We start from the raw sequence: 25,010 nt of genomic DNA on the forward strand, positions 1-25,010 counted from the left end.
ACTCTTTACGTTCACCGCTCAATATTCTGTTTATTACGCTGAATCGTGATTTCACAAAATATGTTGTTGGAAAAAATAATAAAATTTTAATTATTTGTTCCCAAATCTTTGGAAATTTGTCTTTAAATTCCTTTTTTCGCCAAAAGGTAGACAAATCCTGGCTTTCAAACAAAATCTTGTAAGAATAATTATATTTAATTTCTATAAAAAATAATATGATAAAAAATACCAATAAATTCATCTTGCAAATCCAATTGTTTCCACTAGAAGATTTGTTTCCACTAGACTAGATTTGTTTCCACTGGAAGTCATATTTTGCAGTTTTCCTAAATTCGGCAAGGGCAGATGCAGATCCAGGACGAGAAGCGGAGTCAACCAACGGTGATGAGGAAAATGAGTCTACGCAGTTAAAATTCCATACAAGTGCCATTCCCTCCCTGAACGGGAATAAAGTCGACCCGTCAGGGCGTTTTCCGTCCCCACGGTCTAGTCTTATCGGTTCTAACATCGAGGGAAATCCAGCGGCGTTAAGCGCGCGCTTCACAACGTCGTTCAATGAGGCGTGCCTGGGGATCCTGCCGGCACTGAGGCGACAAGAGAGAGGGTGTAAACCTCTCCTGTCAATAAGTTGTCCACATCTGCAATGGTGCGGCTGACAAATCTCTATGCCAAGCCGTAAACAGATTCCGATGCGGACCGATTTGTCGTCCGTAAACATGTCCGCTGACGAGATCGGTAACGCATTCAGCCAATCGCCCGAATGCAGTTGACAGGCACAATTAATGCTTGCCAACTGATCGGCGTGTGACCGGATATCTTCAATTATGTGAGAACAATATATGCGTGCCTGGGGATTCTGCCGGCACTGAGGTGAAAAGAGAGAGGGTGTAAACCTCTTCTGTCAAAGTTTATTTTAACCTTAAGAATAAATAATTAAATTTTAACATTATCTGATTATTTTTATTCAACAAATAATTTAGTTAGTATTATGTTTATGATATATATGTAGCCTGGCGGATTGTTCCCCCGGATAATGGCGATCGAGAACCGTTGCATTATCCCAGCGTTTCCCAACCTTTTTGTACTCGCGGTACCTAAAACTAGGTTTTTTTACTCCCGGCACTTAAAAAATCAATATTCATTAGAAATGTTTTTTAATTAATATATTTAAGAAACTTAACAAAAAATTACCAAAAGTAATTATAATAACTAATGAGACACTTGTGCTTGTTTATGTGCACACAAAATTTCCAGACGGGGACGAATTTGCGACAAACATACGCGGAGGTCATCTTCAACTGATAACAACCTGTTTCTGGTTTTTGATTTAATGTCGACGAGACAAGAGAAAGCTTGTTCACACGTATATGATGTTGAGAACTGAAGCAATATTTTGATTGCTTTTTTAAAAATTGAAGGATAAGAATCTTTTATCAAAATCCAGAACTTATCTGTCGTCATTTCAGTAAATTTAATTTTTAATGTTGACAAAGCTCCTCCTCTTCTGTTAGAGTAAGTTGATAGTCACATGATTCGGAAAATGGATTTCTAATCCAATCATATATTTCAATATTAAGAGACGGAAAATAATGATTAAATCATTAATTTTTACATGATTCTTCCAAATATTTAGTTTCTGTTTAAATCCAAGGATTTTATCAGTTGAAGTTAACACATTCTCAAAATTTTCTTGTAAAGACGTATTTAACGAATTTATATGTTTGAATATATCAGTCAAATACGCCAACATATAAAAATGTTATGAATAATTATGTACCTTAATAACCATTCTTTATTTTCGAAACATGAAACAAAGTAAATTTTATTTAACTGTCAAAAATATTGGCACATTTCTTCTTTTAGTTCATATACTCTGGCTAAAATTTTTCCTCGACTAAGCCATCTAATGTCTGTGTGGAATAATAGAGTGGTATGTTCCTTATCAAAATCTTGGCACAAATTTTTAAATGATCGATAAAGAAAAGGCCTCTTTTTAATAAAATTGATCATTTTGATAACGTCAGTGAATTAAATTGATCATTGAATTAAAATATTATTATACAACTATAAATAATTTTAAATATTAAAGATCTCGCGGCCAGTGTTCCCTCTAAGCTGCGCGCGTGCGCGGCCGCGCAGCAGTTTGCACCTTGCTGCGCAGCGAAATTTTTTTCTGCGCAGTAGAAAGTATAATATTAAAAATTGCTATTTTTTTTAATTTTTTATATGAATTTATATATTCTTATTTTCATTTCAAAACGAAAACGTGTCTATAATATTGATATGAGACTTAAGAAAAATTCTCCTTCTTTTAAGCCAGAATGGTTGATAGAGTACGTCGAAACCTTAACACCAGATTCAAAAATTCCCCAACATGTGCAACTGGGTGATATTTTTAGTTTTTCCGAAGACTGCGGAGTTGTTTGTAAAATATGTGGCGACGCTAAAGCGACTTGTGATTTTGCGAGTGGAAAAACCTGGGATATATGGAAATTGGATTATCTGAAGAGACATATTACCCATAAAATTCATTCAGATTCAATAATAAAATTAAGAAGAATTCGAGCAGGAACTGGAATCAGCTGCTTGCTCACAGAGTCTAAGGATGACCGACAGATGAGATTCAAAATGAGTGATCGTGCACGAAGTAAAATTGAAAAAGTGAAAATTCTCATTGACAATGTTATTTTGGCTCTCTCCATGAATGCTTCATTACTTTCTGTTATGAATATACATGATCATATGGCAAAATATGTAGAACTTCCTGATAGCTGGCGAAGTAAAAATTATGCATTTGAGTTTGTTGAATGCATCGACTACGTGGTCAAAGAGATATGTATGCAGGAAATTAGAGAGTCTCGGTTCCATACACTCATTGTGGACGAAAGCACAGATATATCCGTAACCAAAATGCTTATTATATATATTAAATATCGTCCTACGGGGACAAATTATCACAAAACAGTTTTTGCTAGCATAATGAAACTTACAAGTTGTGACAGTAAATCTATTTTCATTGCAATCAAGAAATTCTACATGACAAACAATCTTGATTTTCAAAAGATGGTAATGTTTACATCAGATGGGGCATCCGTTATGCTAGGGAGAAGAAATGGCGTGGCATCACTGATCCGTGCTGAGGTTCCTCATCTTACTGAACAACATTGCGTCGTTCACAGACAAGATCTAGGGATCGATGATGCATGGAAAAAAAATAATCTTGTGAAAAATATTGAAATATTACTCCGGACTGTTTATACTGTTTTCAGTCGATCAAGTATAAAAAAAGCTGCATTTCAGGACCTGGCTAATGTTGTTGTTGAAGATGTCGTTTCATTTAAGCCACTAAATGAAGTGAGATGGATGTCTCGGCATTTTGCTGTTAAAGCTTTGATAAAAAACTACACAATTTTAATTGAATATTTCAAGAAACAGGTTGAAGATGATAATGATCCGATTGCAAAATATTGCTTAAAACAACTTCAAAATCCTCTTATTCATGTTGCTTTAACTGTCTTAAATGAAATTTTGGCTGAATTAGCAGATTTGTGCACAGTTTTCCAAAGAAGCTGTATATCGACCATAGAAGCAGTACAGTTTGCCAGAGCAAAAATTTCGAAGCTGAAATCTCAATATTTGGATGGAAATGAAATTTACTGGAGTGACAGTGTGAAGATGTTGTTATCAACAACTGGTTATGGAGATACAAATACAGATGAAATCCTATGCTTTATCGAGCATGTTTATCTGCATTTACAAGAAAGATTTCCAGCTGACGAATTAAGAGAATGGGTAGCATTTGACACTCAAGCAATTCAAAATCAGACAAACTTTGAATTTGGAAAAGAGGAGATAATTAAATTAGCGAAAAAATATGAAAATTTACTCTCTTCAGAAGTCCCACTCATAAAACTGCAGTCGGAATATACAGATCTCAAGTTTATTTTAAAAGAAAAACTGCACTCTGGTGCTTTGAAAACATTTGAAGATGTAATTTACTATATACTAGCGGAGAAAAAATTTTCAGCCACTGCAACATTTGTGGATATTTGTGGCACATTTCAAGCGTCGAGTGCTGATGCTGAACGTGGATTTAGTTTGATGAACTGTATCAAAACTAAACTACGTAATAGACTTGAGATTGACCATTTGGAGATGATCATGCGAATCAAATTCTATTTAACAAGTGGGAATACAGTGGATCTTGATCGAGTATACAAATTTTGGATACAAAATAAAAACAGAAGAGAATATCCAATTGACTAGACCTATTTTTTTAACCATTGGTTTTTTAATTGTAAAATTTTCCCCCCCCCAAAAATTTTTTGCACACGTCACTTTATAACGCTGCACAATGCAATGTGCCCAGCGCGCATAGCTACCACTCGCTTAGAGGGAACACTGCTTGTGAGGTCTCTCTATTTAAGTTAATTTAATCTGCCAATTGTTGGATCAATAACAGAAATATCTGGCTTGTTTTATACTTTACTCCTCCCTTGGTTTGCAACTTCGTGTCTACTCTGATTTCAGCACGACTATAGTTTGATGATTTCTTTTTATTTCTTGGAATTTTTAATGCTTTTAATTGATTTTTACAGTTTTGAGTGGATAAAATGTATGGATAAATTATATATCTTTAAAATATGGTTATCGTTAATTTTCATTCAAAATCGAAAATTCTGTCATTTATGAGTATCATGGGAAACCTGGAAACCCAATCAATCCAATTCTTAACTCGTTCTTATCGAAAAACGTATCGAGCAGAAAACTAGAAGGGTGTGTGTCACTTAATTAAACTGAAGTGACCAATGTAAAAATCAAAAAAATGTCAGTCAAAAAATTTAACTTGATTTTCTCAATATAATACAACAAGAATGAGACAATATATAAAGAAAAAGAGAGTGACTATAAACTATTGCTGGTAGGATTTAGTACACAGCCTCTCTTTGGAATGCAAAACATTGAATCACACAGTGTAAGCAAATACAACTTTGGAGGAGAATTGCCACTCTTTCCAATACTGAAAAACACCTATAAACATCCCGACACCCACAATACATTTTTGTCTCGACTACACAAATAATGTGACGACTCCAATTTCTTGTGCACAAAATATCCCAAAACAACACCAGAAACAGCCGAAAGCATCGTAATCGACTCCCTGTTCCAAGATAACAGCAAATCAGGTTCCAAGTAAGCTGGCAATATTATGATAGCATATTAGTTAACTGACATTACACGTCTCTTCACTAAACCGCACTTCCGAACTCCCACTAATCACTCTACCTTCAAAATCAACAAAAATCCCACGATCTAAAATAAAGAAGTAAAAATACTGTTAAATAGAACTAAAAGACACACATTCTTGTCATCCAAAGGGTATGTCACAACGTCGTGAGGAATGATAGTCCCCCTCATCTACAACTTACACCACTGACAGTACCGTGTCCTTAGAAGTGCAAATTGTTGACACAGAATTATTTTTGAGATTAAAAATTTTAAAACCCTTGGAAGATCCATAAACCACTTTCATATTTTTTTGTGAATCAAAAAATAAATTAACCAAAAGAGGTCGAATCCGAAGTGATTTGAGAGCCTGGAAATGACCACATAGAAGTACTTTATAAGGCATAAACATCGAATGGGGATCCTTATGCCACACATAAATCTCAATGGAAAACCCAACAGCAATGGCCAGGAACACATTCCCATCAATGCTGACTGTTTTAAAACATGTACAATCCACAAATGTGCGACATATCAACTGTCTACTCACTGCAGGAGGGCTGTTCTGATTGACCGACTGGAGCATATAGTTCAAAGGAATGCAGTTAAGACTGTATATTTGCCGCATTATCATCACCACACAGTTCAGTTCGACTAGCACGTTTATTTGAAACACAGGCTCGTTCATTATTTGAAACACTACCACATCACATCCCACTCATACAATCCCTCCGTCCTGACTGGTCGAGAAGGAACAGTCCTTGCGATGTCCCCACAAACAGATTCATCCCAACCACACTCGCACAAAATATCTCCGAATGAAATTTTATTTTATATTTCTTTATTTCAGGCACCGATTGAGACTTGGAAGAAGACTGAGGAGACTGTTTCTTCAAAGTGGGGTCAGTTGAAGGATTTTCAAGTTCAAATTTAATTGTTTTCCGAATGCTATACAATTATAAAAAGACAAAACGTATCCGAGCGGAATTCCGCGATTGGGGGACTTTGATGTCTCGTTTTGGGTTTTTCGACCTTCAAAGTAGACTCTGTTATGTTAGAGGGACATTTCATTGTCACATCCACGTGACCTACACTTTCTTTCCTCGTAGCTGATATTTCTGGGTCCCTCGGTGGATTGGCGAAGTGAGTCACAACTACACATTACTCGCCTTCTCTACCATCAAGGCTCCTTCTGGAGTCCTTACTGCACAATTCTTTCATTTGCTTAATAGTCTGACTGACTTGTCCACTTTCCAGAGTTATGAAGGGATGGGATATGAGATCACTCGACTTTGAACGGTCTTGAGGGTCCCGATGTAGACACAGCCTTAAGAAGTCGTGCATCTTCGATGACCAGGCTTTCTGTCTTCTTAGTTTAGGTGGGGGGATTGTCGGGATGAGGAGAAGAGCCTTCATTGGGTGGTAGTTGGACAGTGCTAGGAATGAAGTAGGCAAATGTACGAGGCTTCCCCTCTGCCATTTGGATAAGTGTTATTCCCAAAGACCAAATGTCGCACTGTTGAGTTATTTATTAACTATTAACCCTTCCGTCGTAGGTAGTCTGCTTTTCTGTCTCACAGTTGATCACTTCTGGGGCCATCCTAAGAGTAAATGGGAAGTCTGACCAATAGGGAGTGCCTATGAATGTATTCCGTCCTCCAATCGACTTGTCCAGGAGGGCACTCACCCCAAAATCAACTGGGAACTAATAGAATTAACAGGTTGCCTAATTTTATTTCACATCGGTGTGTTATTAGAATATTCTGGCCTTTTATATCTCTGTGGATGATGTTGTTTTGGTGGAGATGTGCCAATCCCTTACAAATAAGTGGCACCACGTCAAACGGATAATATTTCCCGCGTAGCAAACGCTATCCAATTTTCGGGCATCATATTTGTTTTTGTTGCTAATTATTAATTTTAAAATAAATAAAATACCTTTTATTATTGTCTCTAGTGTGCCCATACTGCAAAACTCCATTACAATCCACAATTCCTCCGTTTTCCCGCGAAATGGCACATTGACGAACGAATTAAAATAGTTGGCTATATTCGGATGGCGGGAAAACTTATATTAAATCAAAAAACTAACTTTTCTCAAAATATCGACCTCAAGTCTAAATCCCTCAATGTCATTCTAAGAATGAGGTCACATTCCGACCTTTTCCAGTAACATAATCTTGATTGCAGTGAGTTGGCCGGACTTGAGATGTATTGCCTGCAAATTGATGGGCTACAGTACCTTCCAGACTGTCCCGTAAGTTCCTCTTCCAATGGTTTCGAGGAGTCGGAATTCAGAAGGAGACCCCTTGTGGATTTCTGGCCAGAAAATTTACTTTTAAACTGGAGAGTTCGAGTTGCAAGCCTTGGTTGAGCATTCTAACAAGAAAAAATTTATTGTGTCCCGATTAAAACAATTTATTATGATTAATTTTATCAAGATAACAAATTTAAATTTAAAATTTACATAAATCATTTTTTTCTCAAAATTTATTCTAATATAATTACAAAAATAAATCAAGTAAAAAATGCCCGTTAACTTTAATTCTAAAGATTTCTGCAACAATTTTATACAACAACTAAAAGACACGACATATTTTTGAAGGATAATCACCCAATTCATCAGACCGAATAAGTCCTTATAAATAAGGTAATTTGTGACTAAAACAAAGTCTTCCATTATTCGTATAATTCTGGATTGGTTTTCATAAATATAAAAATTTTAAATTTTTCTACTCATTATATGTTAAACTCAACATTACAAACAGTTTTATTAGCAGACACAAAGAATTGTCCCAACTCTCAGCTCTAGAAACACAGAATAACACATACCAATTATAAAAATACATCAAACTCTGAACTTAATAAAAAAATTCGATGGCGTGTAGGAGAATTTAGTTTAGCCACACTTGCTAAAAATTCACGACTTTGGGTGCTTTCCAATCCAGTGACAAGACAACTGTATGAGCTAGAATGACTGTCTGTAGAGAAAATGTCATAAAACACCCGAAAAGAATTGTTTGTACACAAATTGCCTATAAAGAATTGGATGATGAGTACAAAAACATCAGTGTCCTTTTGTACGATTACTTCTAGCAATAAAGGTATCAATAAGAAAAATTCTCGTTTTGTTGCATTATTAAAAAAACACACATTCTGCACGAATTTTAATAAAATAAAAAAATGAATTCATAAATAATATTTATGGTCTTAAAAATTAAAAATTCAACTTTTTAGACTGATTCCAACCTTTATCAATCCAATCAGGCTTATAACCAAAAATGCACTATATAACTTACAAGAGAAGAGATATCATGCTGTAGGCTTTGTTTCATCAACAAGCGTCGGCTATTTGTAATAGATGGAAAAATTAATTCGCTTAAATATTCCAAAATCTTGAAAAAATGTCGGTTAAATTTAAATTTGCACAAAACGAACATTCTAGTATGACAACGATCCAAAAAAGTCCAAATAACTGTTAAATGATTACTATAAAATGAAATAAATGTTTTAGAATACCCAAGTCAATTGCCTGACATCAATTCAATAGAAAATTTAAGGAAAATTTTAAAAAATCAAAGTTAGTTTAAAGAGACCGAAAGACATCCATGAATTAAAAACAATTTTCTATGAAAATGGGGAAATATTACTCTTTTGAATTTCCCAAAAGGACATAATCTACAGAATGTGGGATTTCAATTCAAAAGTGAAGGGTTTGCCACATACGGATATTGTGGGAATTTTCGGATTGAAAAAAAGAAATTTGTTGCAAAAAAATTCAATAAAAAGTGGAATACTTCCAGATTAAGGAAATTTGGTGTCTCAAACATACCACTGGCATACGCCATGGAAGTTGAGCACAATATTGAATTACTAAATTTGAAGGGAAGGATGCCTGATGAATTGTGGAACAATATGCCATTTTTTGTTAGGAATACTGCAATAAAACATGTCAAACACAAAGTGTCGGCCAAGAGCTCTAAGTGGCTTTTTGTTAACACCCTAAACATTGGTGAAATTTGTAAAGCTGCTAAAGTCTCTGGAATTGCTGAAAAGACTACGGGAAGGGCTTAATTCAGAAATTATGTGCCGCCTATATATGTTGATAAAGCACTGTTGAGTGAGGGACTTAAAATCCTGGAATGCGTGCGGACAACACAGCAATTACAGGAAACAAAGTGCCGGGGATTGACAACATTTCAGGAGAATTACAGAAGCAAACTATCGTAAAAATACTTCTTAAGACAATACAACATCGTCTAATGCCAAATTCAGAAATGATTTGACCGGCTGTCCAAGCAGGATTCAGAAAGGACGAGATACACTTGAGCATATAGAAAATGTCCGAAGGATTATAGAAAAAACCCATGAATCCCATAAGAGTGTATACATTTGCTCATTGACTATCGGAAAGCTTTTGATTTCGTTATACATGACAAGCTGTAGTCTGGTTTAAAAGAATTTGGATTCGATGCCCATCGGATGTGCACTAAATAACTCAAGTTAAAATAGTTTTTTCAACAATTAATCTAAAAAATCTCATATTTGTAATTTATTTGTTAAACTACGGTATTTAAGCAAGTTGAAGGAGAGAAATTTCACAGATACGACCTGCTTGCAAACAAACTGTCGGTTCTTTATATAGCAAAAGTAAAGATTAATCGGGTAGTCTTGACATGAAATAGAGTTGTCTCAAAGTTCTTTAAAAGTCATATGGATAACTTATCCATCGATGAAGGAACGTTGTGTTAAATAGAACCTGAGAGTATGCTCATTCAACAGAGACATGAAATGAAGATTATACTAACTAGGTTAAGTAATCCCAGCGTCCAAAATTCTTCAAATTCTCCTTGCATGTTTGAATGATGACTAGTTTCCTTCTATCTGAAAGTTATTCAAAATGAGTAAATATTTTATGATATCACCATCAAGATGGATATAACCCAAATTTAATTAGCTTAGGCTGTACTACTAAATGGACGATTGTCGTAACTATGATTTATCTCAGCAAGGGACCTCCAATCAAAAGAGGCACAGAGACCTTCCATCTTTCCCTGCAGGTCTTTCTCTGCAAAATCAGACGCGAACAGTCTCTAGACAGTCATAAATAAATTTGGTATTATAGTGGGTTCGATGGATAGGTACCACTAAGTTGGTGATCATCAAAATCACTGGGAACAGAAACAATGCTCAACGTCTCCTAATTCGAAAGATTTTCCCCAAAATATATGGACGGGTATTTATGGTCTCGACACCTCAAAGGAATTGCTTAAAGACTCAGAGGGAAAGCTTTCTTGTCGTTTCAAACACCTAGTGGTTGATTGCTACATATCCCCAGTGGAGTTTGACATGGAGAGCCTCAACTGGGCCATAAGAGTAAGAGAGGAGGAAATGCTCAATTTAATCATGGTGAGTCGGTCAGCTACCAAATTGCAAGAACTCAAAAATTTGTATCCAAAAAGTATGACATACGCAAAAGTGGTAGGATTTAACGGCATCTGACTTAACCTTTTGCAGTCCTTGGGACCATACTCGATTACTCTTAGAACTGGCCAAAGTGTGTTTGTTTGCTGATGCATCAAAGACAACCGAGATTTTTCTACCTCAGTGGACATGAATATGGCCCAGGTTGATGCAAATGAGCTTTATTCTGCTGGGATTGGAAACTTTGATACCGAAGACTTTGTTTTCAGTCGGATTTTTACTTCGAGGAGTCTTGTGCAGTTAAGACAGACTTTTAAAGAGTATGCCAGGGTTACACTTGTCATGTTGTGAACATTTATAGATGACAATCACTCGAGTAATAAAGCTGTCTACAGTAAAATGCTCGAGTCTGTCAAGAACTTGTACAAAGCACTGGGTAATGTTTTTGCGTCACATTACTTTTTAGCCGACTACATTATCAATCCGATTACATTCTTTGCACATTATTTAAACAAATCTTTGAAAGGTCTAGAAACTAACGACCATTTGTTGTGCTATATTATCATCTCCAGATCTGAAGTTTGCGCTTTAAGGAATGACGTAGATCGATTTGGGCGATATCTCAGACGTCTTTTTGAATCGCTACAGAGTTCCTTTGGCTCTCTCTATCAAGCAAGATACTCCGGAGATTTTAAAAAGCTTCTACTGTTGCTATTAGGAAGACAAGGATCTTAAATAATACTTACTATATCGCCTTTCATTTATTTATCGCCTTTCATTTATTTCAGAAGTCTGGAAAATACCATTTAAAGTGCCTTAAATCCAGTTAGACGCCAATCTTCATTAATTTACAAATTTTATTGGTCCCTATTTTAGAGGGACTGAGAAAAAAATAGGAGTTTTAGTGATATTTTGAACTTAATTGGAAATTAATTACCAAAAGGTTCAAAAAATATTATTTAAATTTATTTTTTTGTTTATTTTCATATTATTTTCTATAGCCTGTTCGTATTTCAATTTACAATATAATGAGATTGGTGATTTTCTGATTTTTTGCGTTTATTTTAAGATGGCTTAATACTTTTATTTTACTCGAGAATTTCAATCTATACAACAATTTTTTCCAATTCTAAAAAGATTAGAAAACATTAAGGTTTTCTGAGCTTTAATGATTTTGTAGAGTTTTTTGAGTTTTAATATTCGAAAACATTAGCGTTGACGCTATATAATAGTCTTGATAACCGCTGTATTGGATTCTTTTTTAAAATTTAGAAACTAACTAAAAATCAACTTTAACATTGACTACAATTCTATTTTTCAAACGTTTTTTGGATATGTGAATTCTATCATTAACAAATCTAGACGGAGTCACCAATAAAGAGAGACTTTTAGTTAAAATTTCCTGCATACAATTAATGAACCATAATCTGCTTTTATTTGAGAACTAAATGGAAAGTAAGTAATTTCCTTTGAAATAAATTGTTTAATTTAATTGAAGAATGCTACAACTTATTTGTACTTTCAAAGATGATAATGGAAAAAGAAAAAAATACCAAATAGAATAAAAATTCAAATTACTATTGATATATTAGACCAAAATGACTAAATGATGGCATCAGCTTGAAACAAGTAACTCTTGTGAAAATATTAAAAAGTCATAGAAAAGGTGCATTTAAAGAAATAGATTGACTATAAAAGATATGATTAGAATAAAAGAAAAAAAGATATTAATTCATAAACCAAGACTGAATTTCGAAAGGACAACTGGTGCTTCGAATTGAATCGGAAAGGAAATACCGAGACGAAGATTTCAAAATTATCTGCAGAACTAAGAACTTGTAAATTGCTACGTAAGACAGGCTCTGCCTCAGAGTGAAAAACAAAATGTGATGGATATTCTATGTCGTTATGAATATAAAAAGTCAAAAAAAAGGAGAGCTCTTGAGAATCGAATCCTTACTGCACGACCTATCAGAATTAAGAAAAAACAAATTGCTGTATATAAGAGTAATGAAGTGACAACATACTCTTGATGATGAGGAGTGTATGTCGTTCTGGGAAAAAGTATGGAGCAAAAGACACGAAATATTTGTCACAATTAGTTACATAATGAAGATCATTAAATATCTTCCTGACTGGAAGGCACCGGGACGTGACGGGATATATAATTTTTTCATTAAAAGACTGGAATCTCTGCATGAATTTTTATGTGTTGAAATTAACAAAATAATCAAAGGTGACTACATGCCATAAAGCTGGTTTTATACTGAAATAACATATCTAATCCCTAAAAAAATGATTGTGAGACTCCGAAAGATTTACGACCTATAACATGCATGTCGACACTTTATAAGTTAGTTACCAAGTGTGTTAATGGAAAACTGTCTGAGTTCGTGAATGCATTTGGCTTAATTTCCGACAATCAACTTGGTACGAGGAGACAGTGTCAGGGTGCTAAACAACAGGCCCTTATTAACCAATGCCTAAATAAAGAGTATGGAAATGGGATATACTCTGCATGGATTGATGTCAAGATGGCTTTCGATTCTGTTGACCACGACTTTTTATTTCATGTATTGGAGTGTTCTGGGATACCTGCATGGATCGTTAACTTTGTGAAAAGCACTGTACGAATGTGAACTGTAAAGCTCCATATTGACGGAAGGAGAATTGGTTCTGTAAAGTTGGGCCGAGGAATTTTACAAGGAGACTCATTATCCCCACAACTTTTTGTTATGGTGATGGACTCACTAAGCAGAATTCTTAATGCCATGTTTCCGAAGGTTCAGATCAATCAACAGGACCCAAATATGTTGACCTATTCTACTAATCATTTGTTCTTCATTGACGACCTAAGGATATTCGCTCTTAAAGAAGATGTAGTAATTAAAATGATGGAAGCTATTGATGAATTCTTTAAAATAGTTGGCTTGGAGATGAATTTAGAAAAGTCAGCATCAAATGTTAAATCGTTATTTTGTTGTGAGACTTTGGAAGGAGTCCAAAGATATCGTTATTTGGGTGTACTTGAAAATAGAGGAAGTAATGTCCTTAAGAGTAAAGTAATGAATTCTATCCTTGGAAATGTTAAGAAAAGGACAACCATGCTTTCAAAGACGAAATTAAATTCGGTCAACTTGTTCCATGCTATAAATGAATATGCCATTTCCCTATATAATTATTACATCCGAATTATTAAGATTGTATTGACCGTCAAATACGACAACTTCTGACGACTCTCAAGCTTCATCTCAAACCTGCAAATAAAGAGAGGTTATATTTAAATCGGAAATCTCTTGGGAGAGGACTTCCTTCAGTTTCTTTCAAAAGTAAACTGATACTCTTCCAGTTCCTGAAAAGTTTAGAAAGGCAGTCGGCAGTATACTTACGGAGATTGGGAATCCTGAGTGTGATACAAACAAATAAATGGCATATGGCCACAATTGCAGGATTTCTCGCCTCTAAGTATACAATTCTCAAATGTTAAACAGTGATTATTTGCGAAGACACAATGAAGTTGTGAAGTGCATTCATCTTCATTTGTGCCGACTCTATGGTATTAAAAGAGGAAGGAAAATAAAGACTCATTCTGTTCAGTCTATAATATTGACATAGAATGTTGAAATCTGAGTTGATACGTCAATTATGACGGAAACAAAAGTTCAATGCAGCAAACCAGAAATTTTCGTTTACGACAAAATTAAACAAGAAATAACTTTAATCGAGGTTGGCATCACTTCACAAAACCGCGTCAAACAAGTCGAAATCGAGAAATTTCGTAAATATGATCTGCTTGCAAACCAACTTTCGATACTTTATGATGCAAAGGTAAAGATTATCCCGGTTGTCTTGACGTGGGATGGCGTTGTTTCGAGATACTTCAAAAACTATATGGACAAATTATCTATTGAAAAAGCCACAAAAACTTACATTCAGTCTGTTGTCCTAAAAAGGACTCTAGAATGCATGGCAGTTGAGCACAGATATGGAGTGAGCTGAGAACCTAAATTAAATAGTCTAGATTAAGTTAAATTTTGTTTCTTTTAATAAAATAGTTACACAAAAAATACACCTCAAGCAAATAAAGAGCTACTTTTACCTTGCAAGAAAGTGGCTGGGAAGGGGGTTGACATCAAATGCTTTTAAGACAAAATTAATCCTGCTTCAGTTATTGAACACCCTGGAAAAGAAGTCAGGTATCTGTCTCAGGAAATTGGGATCTTGTTGGTTATTAAAAAACAGAAACCGCATATGATTCTTGCTTCTAATCTTGTTCCGATGTTTAGGGGATTCTAATGTTGATCTAAAAATGTCTAGTAAGTGGTTGAACAAAAGGAACAAGTCACCAAATAGTGAAGCTTTGTATTGCCTCTCGCAAAAAAGAAATTTGTTTATTTTTGCGCGTGGTGGGGTGTGTAATCATTGCATGAAAACTAAACAGACATTAGAGAAACAAAATGCTAAACAGTTCTTTAGATGAGCAAGCGTCTTGACCTCGAAAACACAGGAAGTCTTAACGGCAATATCATCGAAATGTACATTAATAATTTTCTTGGCAGAACTCCGAACCAAGGAATCATATGATTCCAGTACGTGCGTAACATAGAAACAAGAAGAGCTTCTCAAGATATAAATGATTTTTAAGATCAAAGCGATAAGATTTTTTTTTAAAGGATTCGTGTAGCTGAGTCGGCGAGAATCGGTGACCCCAGAATTTCCAGATGAGACATAGGTGTTAACCGACGTATTATCGAAAAAATTATCTAGGAATCTGCAGAAAAGAGAGAATGAGTTCTTAAACAGGGATGCTCAACAGAAAGATTGAAAATCTCAGAGTTGCTTAAATTAATGACCAGACCAATGTTGGATAACGCCGGAATTAGAGTGGCTAAGTCATTCAACAAAATATCAGGCGGACCGCCCAGGGTACAATCATCAAGATACCAAAGATTTAGGGATGATTCTTTTACCCGGACAAAAGAATCCACGGCAAGAACAAACAATAAAGGGCCCAAAGGATCACCCTGTTGGACGCCACAAAAAAAACAAATGAAAGAACCGCTGGCAATTAAAAGGGATGGAAGTGAGTATAAAAGCGAAATAAAAAAAAGCAAATGTGGAACACGGGCTTGACAGACCTCCAACAAATGCCCACGGTCTAAAGAATTGAATGCATTAATTACATCCGGGGTCATCGGCCCAGAATCGCTTTCTTTTCTTCGTCGGCTGGGGTCGAAGATTGCCAGACGAAACAAGGATCCCAACGAGACTCGTCATCTTTTCCAAAGAGTCTCGTTGGCGATCGTCCGAGGGAACTGCCAGGCCATCTTATGCGCCGGCAGTTCAAAATAACTGCATTGTCTAGTTATTTTAACTTATTAAATTAATAATTAATTACATCTAGTTTCAATAAGATAAGAGGAATATTGGATCGAGTGGAAGCGTCAATGAAACAACGACAGGCATAAACAGAAGACTCGCAGCCGCCAAGAATTCCCACGCCCAATAGAATGGGCTGCAGTTGCACACCGATAGAAGGGATAACGGACCTACAACAGACTTTTGCGAATAAAAGAACTAAGTACTAACTAAGTCCAGAGCCTTCGAAGTGAGCAGAAGGTGGCACTCCACGCACCTCCTCCCCTTCCTCCTCCTCTTCTCTGGCATTGTAGACCTTCGAGAAGGTGCAGTCCAGCGCCTCTCGCTGACTAAACGTCAGGAAAGGGTTGGATAGGCGAGCATCAAACGAGACACTTTCCAGAGTCCTCTTAAGAACAGTTGACTGTATATAAGCCTGTAGAGACTTATCTACATCCAAGCGAACATCTCATGAGCTGATGCTCAGCGAATAGAAAAGCTAAATAGAACAAAAATTAAAAAAGGGAATTTTAGTTAACTTAAATTAACCCCAGAAGCGACAAAAACTATAAATTTCCTAAAATATTCGCATCATATTTAAATTTAAAAATAGATGTACATTTTCTCCTTAAAACGCGAGATTTTTACTGATTCTCTAACTAAACATAATTATAAACCGATTCGAAAAAGTAAACTATTAGAAAAAAATAAATTTTTCAAATGATATAACTCTAATTTACTCTATAAATATACTTTTTGTTTTTTCCAGAACATTTCTTACCGATTAAAAAAGCAATCGTAGTATTTCACCGTCGTTTGTTAGTTAGTATATTTATGAAATTGCTAATTTTTATCTGGTTAATTTGTAAGGAATATCAATGTATTTTATTAAAAAAATTATTTATAATTTATCCACCAAATCCATAAATTGTCCTACCTTGACGTTTCAAGGCATTAACAACGTCCATTGCGATAACAGTTTTTCTTTTGGCATGTTCAGTGTAAGAAATACAATCACGAACAGTTTGCTCGATAAAAATTATTGCTAATTTACTTACACAACGAAATCAAAGCACTTAATCAGAACATTAAAAGTCAGAAAAGGAAAGAACAACCGGAGGAATTGAATAAACTATCAAAGCAAAGAGAAGAAATGACTGAAGAGACGGAGAAATTGGTCATGCAAGCTGAGAAAGCTTCTGAGATGAGTCTCAGAAAGGAAGAAATGAGATTGGTTATGTTAGAATTGACTTATTTGTGTTTAGAAAGACGATTTGAATAAAATTAACACAGAAAAACTGAGAAGAGCAGAGACTGAGGTGAGAAGTCTCAAGGATAGTGAACGAGATGTCTTACTGAGTCAACAGAGACTGGAATTATCAAGACAAGTTGCTATCGAAGACCGGCTTAATGCTTTGGAGAGGAGAGCGGAGTTCAATTAGTCGATAGAAGGGTTGTCTCTGCCTACTCAAGTTGTTCAGTCCTTTGAGTCGAGGAAGTGTCTGAGATTTGGGACAAGTGTCGGGCTGTGGCTGAATTGATGGACATTCCGGGGAATATATCTAATGTATATTGTTTGCTTCCTCCAAAACTCTAAATTTTCTTATTTCGACGCCATCAAACAAAGGAAATTTTCTTATGTTTGCATCGTTGTCTTGTATTGAAATTAAATTAAGACAAATTCAACCTTAATAATACCTGGGCTCCAATTTCAATGGATCCCTCGTCAAATCTCCACTTTCTTCTTTGCACCATTTTTTCACCAGCATTTATTAAATTGACGTATGCTTGTTCCCGAGCCTCATTGAGGTCGTCATCATATGAAAGGAGGCTTTCCATTGTGTCATCTTCAATTTTCCCTGGATTTTCCATTCCCATGAAGAGATAAAAAGGGACTTTCTTCGTTGTCGAGTGCACTGTATTGTTGTAGTCGAAAACAATATCCTTAATACATTCAAAGTATCTTCCAAAAAATCCATTTGTGGCGCTAGTAGATGAAATCCATCGCTTTATACTTTGGTTAAATCTAATTAAGAAAATAATTAAAATACAACCTCTCCACTTGACCTTGTATCCACGGAGCTCTTGGTCGACCTCGTATGTGTTTAATTTTATATTTTTCGCATAATTTTTCAACATGAAGGTTGCAAAATTCTGTTCCATTATCCGTATGTAAAATTATTGGTGGGCCGATGAAATAAAATACTTTTTGAAATAATTCTGAAATTTCTTTTGATGTTTTAGTCATGGCAAGTTCGACAACAACATATTTAGAAAAAGAATCAATTATAACCAAAATCTACACTAAAATGACATTAATACCCATTTAAAGGAATCATTGATTTCTGAATAACGTCGAAAGTCAATCAGATCTGCAATGTATCTGTCTCGACTCCTTCTCGCAATTATCGGGGTTATCGTTGGTTTTGAGCATAACAATTTTTTAGACTAACAATTTGTTAAGTGTGAAAAATCAAAAATACTTTGCATGGTGCACAACGAGAAATTACACGCTGTATCTCTCCCCTTGTGACTCCATAAATCAATCTTCTCAGTTTTGAGAATAAGCGGTCTCGTCCAAAGTGATTAAGATTATGTTCCGCCTAATTTATATTGGGATAAATTCTACTTCAATAAATTTAAGCTTTAGCTCCAGTTCATCCTCGTAAAAAAAACGCAATATTTTGTCAATTTGAAGTTGGCGTTTCATTAACGGCGCGTTTCTTTATCGGACTGTGACATAATTTATTAAAAAAAGTCGATTTATTACAAATCCAATTTTTTTTGTCAGGCACTGTATATTACAACAATTTTCTGTCATTCTATTGCCCTAGAATGACAAAATCCCCATTCTCTTTCATTTCTGTAATTTTAAACTAGCTATAATATAAGTATTTTAAACCTGAAATCGACGGGCCCAGGTTCAGCTTGATGAGGTCTTCCTGAGAAGCTGGACCGGGGCGTTGGCTATCATGTGACCAACGATCGGTTAATCTGAGGGCCCTTTGTTGAGCCTCCTCGATTCGCCTCCTGTTGGACCACGATAGCCGCGGACCCCATTTAAGATTGAACTGTATTTAATATTGGACCCCATTTTTCACAAATATATGAAACATGTTTCGAGAAAGATAAACAGCAATCAAATTTCAGACCCAATATTTTGGGGGATTTTTCAACTGGAAGTGGAATGTTGTCTAGGAATAGTTTAGGCTCTAAGTTGAACTAATGACGGTCAATAAAATAAATAGACGTTATAATCATTTTTGTCTGATCAGTTAATTATGGTTTTCAAGTTAAGTTTTATCATTCAATATAATCTAAACATTTTTGATTCTATATCATATTTTTAAATTATTTGAAAGTTTTCTATTTGTTCTGCCAATTGGTGGTCAATTGTGCTAATGTGGTTATAACTTTTAAAGTTTTTTTTTCAAATTTGTTAATTGCAGTCTATTCAAGGTCGTGCAGTCTGTTAATTACCACTCTATCAACGTCAAAACTGATAATAGCTATAATTTTGATTCATAATCATACTGGTTAATGGCACATTCCAAGTTTCACTCTGATTTTATTTATGAACATTACATTTTACACGAAAAAGAGCCAATACTGGTTAAGGGCATTTAATTTTAAAGAGAAAATTGTTGTCTATTAATTCGATAGCTATTTTGATGTGTTGATTTGTGTGTTTATTGGAATGTTTGATAAGTGTGTATTTGTATTAAAAAGTTCGTTCCGCTCAGCAATAACAAAATAAAAACTAAACAGCAAAGAAGATACTACAAACTTCAAAAAGGGAAACTCAAAAATAAAAAATCTTGCGCCACCTAAATTATGCAACGGAACGAAGTTAGTTATCAAAAAATTGATGGAAGAAACGATACTAACAGCTAGTATAAAAATGAGGATGTTTATATCTCATGAATTTTGAAAATTTTTAGAGATGGGCTGTATGTTAGATGTTCAAGTGTAGACAGAATAGAAAATTTATTCATAAATGCCAAGAAAAGACGGACAAAAGACGGAATTGGAGAATCCATTAAAGTAAAAAAATTAATCGAATATTATTTAGTCTAAATTGCAATTTAAAAATATTGAATTAAACAGGACGAATAAAATTGAATAAGTTAAATTCAATTTATAACTCTATGACACATTTTGTTGTTTTTGCAATCATAGTAAGGAGTTTCGGCTCGAGTCCACTCATAGTAGCAATAAAGTATAAAGACAATATTCGTTCCAATATCTCCCAGAGCAACCAGTTTAATCTGAAATGGAATGAATATCTTAAAACATTTAGTTGTTCATTATACTTACTTTCGTAGATAAAAAATATCCACCACACGAAGAGAGTCGAAGAAGGGAAATATTTCGAAGCAATCTCGAACTAATTGATCAACACAACTTGAAATACGAAAGAAGGGAGACTTCGTATGCTCTAGGCATCAATCAGTTCGCGGACATGGTGTCTCATCACTTCTCTAACTATTCAGGACTTTGGAGAAATGCATAAAGAATCTCATTTTGACCTCAATTTAACCGAATTTCAAGAATCTCGTTCCAAGCCCGAATTTGGAGATAATTATGACGTCCCAGTCAACTTTAGTTGGGTGGATCGCAATGCTGTCACTCATGTTAAGAGTGAAGGAAATTGTGAATCCTGTTATATATTTGGAGCTGTATAAGACACTAATCAATTCGTAGTTGGGAAGTTTTGAAGGCCAATTCGCTATTAAATACGGCAAACTTGTTAGCTTCAGCGAGCAAAATGTAATCGACTGTATTGGACCGGACGGATGTGCAGGGGGCTTTGCAGACGATGTTTTTAATTACATAATCAAAAATGGTGGCATCGACACCGAAGAAATGTACCCTTACGAAGCTAGGGTATACTATCTCATGTCAATCCTTAGAGTTGGTTTTGCAGATATAGGAAAAATGTTGTAAAAATGACTGGATTCAAAACATTCACATCAGAATCTGAGTTAATGAAAGCACTGATCTACATTGGACCGATTACTACATATATCTGTGCTTCAGATCCGTCAATTCTTTTTTATAAAAAAGGTAATCCTGAATGTTCCAAAATAAGGTGTTCAAGACAATCCTCAATGCAAAAAGTGTGTAGATCACGTCATAGTGGTCGTTGGTTATGGGGTTGAGAATGGAAAAGATTATTGGTTGGTCAAGAATAGGTACAATCGACCGTCTTATTGGCAGTTGGTCTCGTCACTACGGAGAGAACGGTTATATAAAAATGGCAAGAAATAAGAACATGCAGTGTGGATCGGACATTCCAATTTTTACCCAATTTTAGAATAAATATTTTCTAGCTATTCACACTTTAAATTCATTACTATCATTTATTAAAATCATTTTTTATTGGAGACTATTTTTCTATATTTAATTTCTTGATTGAAGGTTTTAATGGAATGCGTTTCAAAGACATTCACGTTGTTCATTTTAACCAGAAATAGAGAAAAAAATTTTTTTGGGGGAAAGTTTTAAGGACCGCGTCATGTGTGTTGAGGACTTTCTTGTTGTTCATTTTAACCAAAATGGATAAAAAGTTTTTTAATTTTTTAATTTCAAACTAAATTGAAAACTTTAATACATTTCTATAACTGTAAAAAAATAATTTATTAAAATTTCATGTCTTCAGCTCTTTTCACCACGGTTTTTTAACATCTGCTTTTACTACAGACCAAATATGTTTAGCCCCAGTGGCTGAAGACTATGGATGTTGGAATTCAAACGTCGTGGGTTCGAATCCGATAGAACCAAGTTTTCAGCCAGGGTCAAATCTTGTCAACGTTCCCCACCCGTGAGGCGACGAGTCCATCTGGCACGACACAGATGTCGAAAGGGGGACCTCCTACCTCCCCTGATCACATTACCAATGAAGAATCTCCATTATGCAAAAAACCCGTCCGGATTCAAATGAAGTGCGGTGAGCTACGGTAGGAGGCTGACAAATGGGAACTGGACATACCAGAAATTCCCCACCTCTCTTTGGAGACGGATGGCTGTAATGTAGATTTCGAGGCTAATGTTGATCGGCACAAGCAATCCCTTCGTTCCTTGCTCCCTCATTTGATTAATTAGTTGTGACTGTTTGTGCTGGGCTTGCCATGTTGTGCAAGCTTGGGGGTTATAAATAAATAAATAAGATTAACCACTGGACTGTAAAAAGCCAATATTAAAAATTTCTGAATCTTAAATTCCTATTCTAATAAATACGATAATGGCAGGAGGTGTTATCCAAGACAACTAAAAATTGTCTTGAACATGACCTCATCCATTCAATTGCATTTTCTCGACAAAATGTTCCTCTTTAAGCTTCATAATATATTTAATCCAAGCGAACCAATACACTCAATCATGTGAATATTATTGCCTTTTGAACCTGCCGAAACACCTAATCTCCCCTCAGATATTGAAATTACTCTCAGCCATAATATGAATTGGAAAATTTTGTCTTTTATAAGCTAACAAATTTCGTACAAACTGTTTTCTTTTTTCTTTATTTTAAATATTATTAACTTTCTCAGGTTCAAACTTTACTTTTTTGAGTCAAATGTCTAAAAAAGTACTCTTTGATATAGCCAATTGATGAAATTCAGCAAATTTGTCAAAAAACCACTTATTTCATAAAAGGTATTTTCTTCAATGTTACTGCAAATTGCCATTTCATTAATTTCTGTAACTCAACGACTATCGGGTTTGTTCTTATTTATATCCCACGATAGGCCGTAGGTTGAGGAAAAAATCTTAAATAATGCTATAATTAATTTAAATTATGTAAAAATTAAAAGAAAAACATTATTTCAATTTTAAATAAAAATAAACAATTATCGACTTTAGTGGGTCATCCAATTTCTTTCGATTCGATCCTCACTTTTGCCCACATCTGACTACATTTACCTCTTCAATGTAAGAAAAAAATACTGATAAAATTTTATTTTAATAAAGAATCTACTTATTATTTAGCATCATATGTTCGAGCGGGAATTCAGGAATAACAATTGCCGCCTCTCTACGAACTGCCTCTTCTGAATCAGAGGCATGGACAGCATTCCTGGTGTCCGAAAACCCATGGACTGCCCGAATTGTCCCCGGCTGTTCAAATTGAGTCCTTTTCCTTGACAATCCAACCTTACCTGTACACTTTTGTGGGCCCAATAAGTCCCCTCAAGTCGGCAATTGCATTCTCTTTGGCCAACAAGAGTAAAGTCACAGGACCACTTTTAAATATTTAATAAAATATTACCTTGACATATACGAAGTCAATCTATTATAATAAAACTTTTCTAATAAATTTAAAAATTATTATATCACCTGAATGCTCTGAATAAAAATTTTTGCACTGTACCACAGAGAGCAGCTTTGTTTTAATAAACACAAATTTGAATTCGTATTCTTTGAGTGTGTTTAGTATGTCCTGGAAATGAGTGGAATGAATACTCTCTGACGGTGCTTGTGGAGGACAACATCCGGCTTGAGTATTGCAAGCGTAATTTGAAGACGTGATGCCACAGAAGTAGACATTTTTATACTTAAATTAATTATATTAATTTAATTAATTATTTTATTTATTAATCTTATCTAGTTTTTTAGTGGGGATTTCCTACTTGTGAATTTATTCAAATGACGTCACTAAAAGACCTGGAAGTGAGTGGTTTACTCTTAATTTGCAGAACCAGCTTTTAAAGTCATGTTTTGCTGGCACTTCTGACTCAATTCGAATACATATGACTCAAAAATCAGCAATAAAATTACAAGTATGTCATACTTAATAATTTCAGAAAGAATCATACCAAAAGCTATTATTTGCAGCTGCCTATGCCTCAGAAGACCAAATATTATCCTATTTACTCGACCATGGAGTAGATGTTAATGAAATAGACTCCACCTGGCAGGGAGCCTTACACTACTGTGCCTATTCCCCCACACAAGTAGGCCAGTCTAGTAGTTGTAGACACTCTCTACTGTTAACTGCTGATTAATCGTGGAGCCCTGTTAAATCGGTACAACAGAAATTGGCAGAGTCCCCTCTTTATTGCCCTTGTTCACAGCAATGCTAAAATCTGTCAATTCTTTGTTGAGCAGATAAGAGAACTGAATGGAAAGGATAAGAACGGGTTGACTGCACTGCACTACGCTGTACTGAGCGACTCTCTTGAGGCAGTTTTGGGTTGCTATTGGCTAGAAAGTACATCTTGTGCTGACAAAAATGTCAAAAATTGTGAGGTGTGACTCCAGTGGGAGGACTGCACTTCATTTTGCAGCCACAAAGAACAATGTAGATATGATGGTCATTCTTATTGAATTTGATTCATCTGTGATTAATAAGTGTGATAAAATGGTTATAAATGCATTGAATATTGTTGAGGGTAACACTGCATTGCACTACTCCTGTGCTGTTGGGTCGGCTGAACATGTTAAAGTCCTCCTTGTCCATTCTGCTGACGTCACTGTTCAGAATTTGGCGGGAAATACAGCATTGCACGTGGCATGTATGAATAATAACTATGATGTGGTGGAATTGCTTATTGCCAGCAAATGTGATGTGAATGTGCTCAATAATGAGAAATATGTATTCCCCCACCTGTACTTCCAGTCAGCACTGCACTACGTCATGAAAATGTCTCCCTCTGTCTATAAAGCCCTGGTTGACTCATCTGCCTCCATTTTGCCCACGGTGGTGTGCTAGTTGTATGTTTAGGGGTCTAATTATGGACTGATGCACATGGCTGTGTACCACCAGAATGAGATGGTCCTCAGGATGTTGATTGAGGGGGGATTCCCGGTGGATTTGGAGGACAGTGAGGGCAACACTGCTCTCCATGTGGCTGTACTTCGACGTAATTATGTGCTGGCTCAGCTGTTGGTGGAAGCTGGGTGTCGGACAGATATGTGAGGAGTAGTATGACAGTGTTTGAGACAGGGGAAGGACGGGCTACTTCCATTCCACATTGCCTGCTGTAATCGGGATGTCGCCC

General features: G+C 35.4%; 3 protein-coding genes across 3 annotated transcripts; all 3 read left to right on the forward strand.

The window, feature by feature from the left end:
* The first annotated feature begins 13,385 nt into the window (after window positions 1-13,385).
* LOC115228548 lies at window positions 13,386-13,883 on the forward strand. The gene has a single exon (XM_029799118.1). It carries the CDS (start codon window positions 13,386-13,388, stop codon window positions 13,881-13,883), a length of 498 nt encoding a protein of 165 aa, XP_029654978.1.
* Window positions 13,884-14,295: 412 nt separating this feature from the next.
* Window positions 14,296-14,649, forward strand: LOC115228549. Its single transcript, XM_029799120.1, has one exon. The coding sequence runs from the start codon at window positions 14,296-14,298 to the stop codon at window positions 14,647-14,649; it is 354 nt and encodes a 117-aa protein (XP_029654980.1).
* A 9,592-nt stretch (window positions 14,650-24,241) lies between these two features.
* Window positions 24,242-24,721, forward strand: LOC115228550 (ankyrin repeat domain-containing protein 6-like). The gene has a single exon (XM_029799121.1). The coding sequence runs from the start codon at window positions 24,242-24,244 to the stop codon at window positions 24,719-24,721; it is 480 nt and encodes a 159-aa protein (XP_029654981.1).
* Window positions 24,722-25,010: the final 289 nt, after the last annotated feature.

The sequence above is a fragment of the Octopus sinensis genome, unplaced genomic scaffold (assembly GCF_006345805.1).
Source record: "Octopus sinensis unplaced genomic scaffold, ASM634580v1 Contig10815, whole genome shotgun sequence".
Classification (NCBI taxonomy): domain Eukaryota; kingdom Metazoa; phylum Mollusca; class Cephalopoda; order Octopoda; family Octopodidae; genus Octopus; species Octopus sinensis.